This window comes from Triticum dicoccoides, chromosome 7B (assembly GCF_002162155.2).
Source record: "Triticum dicoccoides isolate Atlit2015 ecotype Zavitan chromosome 7B, WEW_v2.0, whole genome shotgun sequence".
Taxonomy (NCBI): domain Eukaryota; kingdom Viridiplantae; phylum Streptophyta; class Magnoliopsida; order Poales; family Poaceae; genus Triticum; species Triticum dicoccoides.
This window is the reverse complement of record NC_041393.1, coordinates 721,706,931-721,713,099: the sequence shown is the minus strand read 5'-3', so window position 1 is coordinate 721,713,099 and position 6,169 is coordinate 721,706,931. Positions and strand designations below refer to the sequence as shown.

General features: G+C 53.1%; 2 protein-coding genes across 2 annotated transcripts in view; one reads left to right on the top strand and one right to left on the bottom strand.

Moving 5' to 3' along the window:
* The window catches only part of LOC119339530 (protein MAK16 homolog), a 6,408-nt gene extending 4,384 nt beyond the window's left edge, over positions 1 to 2,024 (bottom strand). Inside the window, exon 1 of the mRNA XM_037611553.1 lies at positions 2,019 to 2,024. Coding sequence (XP_037467450.1) covers positions 2,019 to 2,024 — 6 coding nt within the window. The remainder of the gene's footprint in view (positions 1 to 2,018) is intronic.
* Positions 2,025 to 4,038: 2,014 nt separating this feature from the next.
* LOC119340504 (alpha-humulene 10-hydroxylase-like) lies at positions 4,039 to 5,926 on the top strand. The gene is made up of 2 exons (XM_037612427.1): positions 4,039 to 5,020; positions 5,087 to 5,926. The coding sequence occupies exons 1-2, from the start codon at positions 4,307 to 4,309 to the stop codon at positions 5,693 to 5,695; spliced, it is 1,323 nt and encodes a 440-aa protein (XP_037468324.1). The 5' UTR covers positions 4,039 to 4,306; the 3' UTR covers positions 5,696 to 5,926.
* Positions 5,927 to 6,169: the final 243 nt, after the last annotated feature.

The following is a 6,169-nucleotide window of genomic DNA, read 5'->3' as shown; positions in this document are numbered from 1 at the left end:
AGAGGCGGCGCGGTCGGAGGGGGGGAGTTTGATGGGTTTAGGGCGGCGGGAGGGGAGGGGATGGGGAGGGGGGTTCAGTAGAGCGGCGGCGAGGGTTGGAGCAGGCGGAGGACGCGCCCGTGGGCTGTTGGGCTCTTTTCTCGCTTCTGCTGGGCTTTATTTTAATCCGCTGAATTTCAAATCACACTCGCTGCTACGGGCCAAACGGGCCGGGCCGGCCCGGCACGGCCCGCTAGGGCACGATTACTATACGGGCCGTGCCGTGCCAGCCCGTGTGCTGCGCCCCCAGGCCCAGGCACGTCCCAGTTAGTAAACGGGCCGGCACGTTGGCCCGTTTAGCACGGTGGACCGCATATTTTTAGCCTGTTATTTGACGCATTGAGCGTTTTTAGCCTATTTTTACATGTTGGGCCATATATAGATGTATAAAAAATAAAAAAACGTAAGCGGGTCGTGTCGTGCCGGCCCGCGTGCCCAGCCTCCAGGCCCAGGCACGGCCCAGGGCGTGCCGCGTGCTGGGCCCGTCCCGTTTAGCCCATGCCGTGCCTGGCCCAAGGCGGGCCGTGCCGGCGTGCTCACGGGCCGGCCCGAGAAAAAGGCCCATTTGGCCAGCTATACTACTCATTTTCTCAAAACAAAAAAAACTCGTTGCTAGGCAGAGTTAGACGCAAGTTTAATCAAGGCTTCCGGGGCGCTGTTGATGTATGTGGACAGGCTGCGAAGTGATGTATCAGCTCTCAAGGATAGGTCCAAATCACGCAGAAATAAAAATTAATGACAGGTTGATTCAGTTCTACAGGCGCGAGGAGCTTCTGTGGCGCCAAAGGTCACGTGTCGAGTGGCTATCGGCAAGGGCGATCGAAACACGGATCTTTCTCCATCTCTGCGCGTCAATTCGCCGACGGAAAAACCTGATCAAGGCGCTGCAGAAACATGACGGGCAGCTCACGGAGGACCTCACCGAGATGCGGCGGCTGGCGCTTGGAGTTTTATAACACCATGTACACATCGGAAGGGGTTCAGGGAGTGGACGAAGCGCTTGCTCAAGTTCCTACCAAATGTTACAGCAGCGATGAATGAAGTTTTGATGGCTCCACATGAGGAGGAAGAGGTAATTAAAAAGGGCGCTTTTTTAGATGTTCCCCACAAAGGCTCCTGGACCTGATGGATTTTCCGCGCACTTCTTCCAGCATCGTTGGGAGATTTGTGGTGATGCTGTCACCAGGGCAGTACTCGGCATCGTTAGGGGGGGGGGGGACTCGGAGTGCATTAACGACACTATGTTGGTACTAATCCCCAAGGTATCAAATCCCACTCTGTTGTCGCAGTTTAGATCTATTAGCTTGTGCAATGTATAAGATAGCTTCGAAGGTGCTAGCACACAGGCTCAAGGTGATCCTCCCAGATATCATATCTAAGGAACAGTCGGCGCTTGTTCTAGGGAGGCTTATAACTAACATCCTACAAGTGTTTGCATTTTATGAAGAGGAATAGGTCGAATAATAATACTTTTTGTGCTCTCAAGTTGGACATGATGAAAGCTTACGACCGAGTAGAATAGAGGTAGCCAAAAGCAATTATGGAGAGGTTGGGTCTCGTGGCACCATGGATATCAGTAATTATGAACATGGTGAGTTCAGTTCCTTTCTCTATTCTTTCTAGTGGAAGCGGGTTGGAGGAGTTCAAGCCCACACGTGGTATTCGGCAGGGTGATCTAATCTCTCCATATCTTTTCCTATTGGCAGCAGATGGCCTTTCGTGCCTATTAAAGTTTCAAAACCAGTCATCCCAGCTCATCGGCATTAAGGTGGCACCTTCGGCCCCGTCGATGAACCACCTTTTTTATTCGTGGATGATAGCCTGCTATTTTTTAGGGCAAGTGTAAATGGAGCAGAAGAGGTGTCAAACATATTGAATATGTATTGCAGGGCATCTGGTCAAAGAATTAACAAAGATAAGTCATCAATACTTTTCAATAAGGGATGCCACATATTGTGAAGGACGTGGTTAAGGGATACCTGCATGTCCCTAATGAATCTTTGAGTGATAGATATTTGGGAATGCCTACCGACATGGGACATTTAAAGAGAGGGACCTTCAAATATCTGAGCTCCCGTGTCTGGGATAAGGTGAAAGGTTGGAAGGGCAAATCATTATCAGCAGGAGGAAAGGATGTTCTTATCAAATTGGTTGCTCAGGCAATTTCAGTATATTCCATGTTTTGCTTTAAACTTTCTAGGGGTTTATGCCATCATACTAATTCTATCGTTCGCAAGTTCTGGTGGGGTTGCAACCCAACCAAGGACAGCGAAAACCAGCATTATGGGAGGTTATGACAAGACCGAAGTACTTGGGAGGGGGGATTCAACCTGGCTTTGCTAGCAAGGCGGGCACGGAGAATCTTACAGGAACCAATACTATCATCCTTGAGTGCCACAATTCTCAAGGCCGCATATTTCCCCGATGGTAATATCCTTGATGCTGAACTTGGAAGCCGGCCATCGCAAGTGTGGCGCGTAGTTTTAGAAGGAAGAGACATTATGAAGCAAGGAATTATCCGCAGAATAGGTAGTGGCCAAGATACTGATATTTGGGTAGACAATTGGATACCAAAGAGTTCATCACTTCCACCGATTATATCTCTTGTCCCTGACCCGCCAACAGAGTATCTGAATTGCTGGATCCACTGATGGCTACTTTTTTTTGAACATCAGTACAAACACAAGCGCTCATATACACGTGCATACACTCACCCCTATGAACGCACACACGCACACTCTACCCCTATGAGCGCCTTCGAAAGACTGAGCCGGCATATCATCTTGAGATTTACGAAGTCACCATAGGCGCCTCGTCGTCGACAGGAACGTCTCCTCCCACTGAGTGTGCATCGCCGGAAATCCTGAAATAAATCCAGGAATAAATGCGAGCACCAGGATTTGAACCCTGGTGGGCTGGAAATACCACAGTCCCTCTAACCATCCAACCACGGGTTGATTCGCCACTGATGGCTACTTGGAACATGGACTTGGTTCGTTCGGTCTTCATTCCTTTTGACGCAGATGAGGTTTTAAAGATTCTGGCGTGACAAGAAAAACAACTGATTTCTGGGCTTGACATCCGGATAAAAAAGATTCTGGTGTGCACAAGAAAAACAGCTGATTTCTGAGCTTGACATCCGGATAAAAAGGCTGCTTTACTGTCATTTTCGATATAAGTTTATGATCAAAACAAAAATTCGTAGAGAAAACTGGTTAGAAGGGAGGAGTGGATCATCCGAAAATGCAAAAGGAAGAGAAATCCTGGACTTCACTTTGGAGTTTATTAGTGCCATAAAAAATCAGAGTCTTCCTGTGGAGGCTTGCTCACCACTCCCTACCGACTACGGATGTGTTGCACAGGAGAAACATGGCACACGAGAACATGTGTCCTCTCTGCAGGGGCGAACATTCATGGCGTCACGCACTTTTGTCACGCACCATGGTAAAATGTACGTGGGCACTTTCTGAACCTGAACTAGTGTCACGTATGGCAGTGACTAGCAAACCTTGTGCAAAAAACTGGTTTTTTGAACTTCATGATGCCCTCAGCCATGGAAGTTTCACAAGGATAATAGTGACCCTATGGTCGATTGGTGCCCGCATTTTTTTAGATTTGTTTCAAGACGTTTGACGATGCACATTCAGTGGGGGAGACCTTTCCGTCAACTAGAAAGACGCCTGTGGCGACTTCGTTAATCTCAGAAAGAAGATGATGTGTCGTCTCAATCACTCAGAGATGCTCATATATATATATATAGGGTATACGTGCGTGCGTTGAGTATATGTGTACGTATGAGTGTGTGCGTTAAAAAAGTTGAGGGCAAAAAGTTGCAGCTTGTGCAAGTTTCAATGCAATTGAATGGAGGGCACGTGCAGAGTCATGGATGTAATTTTCAACATTTATTTCGATGCTAGTAGTTTCGTGGTACCAGTAGTATAAGATTCAAACTAATAATCGATAAGAACCGTAGAAGTGAGGCTTTGCTGCAGCGTTAGCTAGCTCGATCGAGCTGCATTCGAAACAAGAAAAGGAAAAAGTACTGTAGCTCGTTCGAGCCATGGCCATGGCCGAGCTCATTGAGCCAGTAGTATTTCCTCCTCTCTAGGCGCTCCTTCCTCTGCTCGCGATCGTCTCCTTGCTCTACCTGGTCCGCTCGTCGTCGCCTCAGAACGGATGAACCCGACGGCGGCTGCCGCCGTCGCCGTGGGCGCTCCCGGTCATCGGCCACCTCCACCACCTCGCCTGCGCGCTCCCGCACCGCGCGATGCGGGACCTGTCGCGCCGCCACGGCCCGCTCATGCTGCTCCGGCTCTGCGAGCTGCGCGTCGTCGTCGCCTCCTCCGCGGACGCCGCGCGGGAGATGCTGAGGACCCACGACCTCGCCTTCGCCGGCCGCCCCATGACGCCCACGGGGAGGGTCCTCCTCGGGGACAGCCTCGGCGTCATCGCCGCGCCCTACGGCCGCGCGTGGCGGCAGCTCCGCGGGATCTGCACCCTCGAGCTCCTCACCGCCCGCCGCGTCCGCTCCTTCGGCCCCGTGCGCGCGGCGGAGGTCGGCCGGCTGCTCCGCTCCCTGGCGCCGGAGCCGGGCTCGGCTCCGGCGGCGGTGAACCTGAGCGAGCGGATCGCTGCGTGCGTGGCGGACTCGGCGGTGCGCGCCGTCATTGGCAGCCGGTTCGCGGACCGTGGCGCGTTCCTGCGGCTGCTGGAGCGGAGGATGAAGCTCGTGCCGGCCAAGTGCCTGCCGGACCTCTTCCCGTCGTCACGGCTGGCGATGCTCGTCAGCTCGATGCCGCGCCGGATTAGGAGGGAGCGCCGCGAGATGATGGAGTTCGTCGACGCCATCGTCCGCGAGCACCAGCAGAACAGGGTCGCCGCCGGCGGCGACGAGGACCTGCTCGATGTCCTCCTCAGGATCCAAAGCGAGGGCGAGCTCGATCCTCCCCTCACCGACGACGACATCAAGACCGTTATCATCGTGAGCTCATCTACTGTACTGACTTTCTCTCTGTCAGTGAGTGAAGCTTTGTCTGTTTTCTGACAGGACATGTTCATGGCGGGGAGCGAGACGTCGGCGACGTTGCTGCAGTGGGCGATGGCGGAGCTCGTGAAGAACCCGCGAGCGATGCGCAAGGCGCAGGAGGAGGTCCGGCGGGAGGTGTCCGGGCGCGTCACGGAGGACGCCCTGGGGAGCCTCCGCTACCTGGGCCTGGTCATCAAGGAGACGCTCCGGCTGCACCCTCCGGCGACGCTGATCCTGCGCGAGTGCCGGGCCGCGTGCCGGGTGCTGGGGTTCGACGTGCCGGCGGGGGCGATGGTGCTGGTCAACGCGTGGGCCATCGGCCGGGACGCGGCCAGCTGGGGCGCCGACGCCGAGGAGTTCCGGCCGGAGCGGTTCGACGGCAGCGGCGTGGACTTCAAGGGCACGGACTTCGAGTACGTCCCGTTCGGCGCCGGGCGGCGGATGTGCCTGGGGGTGGCGTTCGGGCTGGCCAACGTGGAGCTGGCCCTCGCCAGCCTCCTGTACCACTTCGACTGGGAGCTGCCGGAGCCCGGGGAGGAGCTGGACATGGCCGAGGCCATGGGGCTCACCACGCGGCGGCGCTCCGATCTCCTCCTCGTTCCCAAGCTCCGCGTGCCTCTGCATTGTTGAGTTGTTAATTTACAGAGGAGACTAAAGCAAAGCAGCATATCGCTACAAAACGATTTCAATACATTTTTGCTCAACTAGTAAAAAATGTTAATAAGCAATTACTTTGGCTGGAGCTGCACTTGATGAGCAGGAGCAGGTAGAGTAAATTTCGAGATTTACCATGATTACCGCGTATTTCCATCCCCCTAGGTAAATGAGCATTTCAAGAAAAAATACTCATTGTACAGTGAAGTACGGCAGCATCTCAATTATTTCAACATAGTTAGTTCTGGTGTGGTGATAGCAACCTATTTGCACCGTCAAAAGTAGCTGGTTCGAGTTCTCCTTCATTGAATTATAAATTTTGTTTGAAATTTGCTTGAAATTTCGTGGTAACCGTGGTAACCACGTTTACCAGTCCCCTCGGTAAAAATGCCTCATTTGGTAACCAAAACAGTGAGCAGGAGTACTATCAAGCAGGATGTGTACATGCCC

Bases quoted from the DNA above. Each gene is read 5' to 3' on its own strand.
- LOC119340504 (XM_037612427.1), top strand. From the start codon at position 4,307: ATGCGGGACCTGTCGCGCCGCCACGGCCCGCTCATGCTGCTCCGGCTC. The intron at 5,021-5,086 runs GTGAGCTCATCT...GTTTTCTGACAG, and splicing joins ACATCAAGACCGTTATCATC to GACATGTTCATGGCGGGGAG.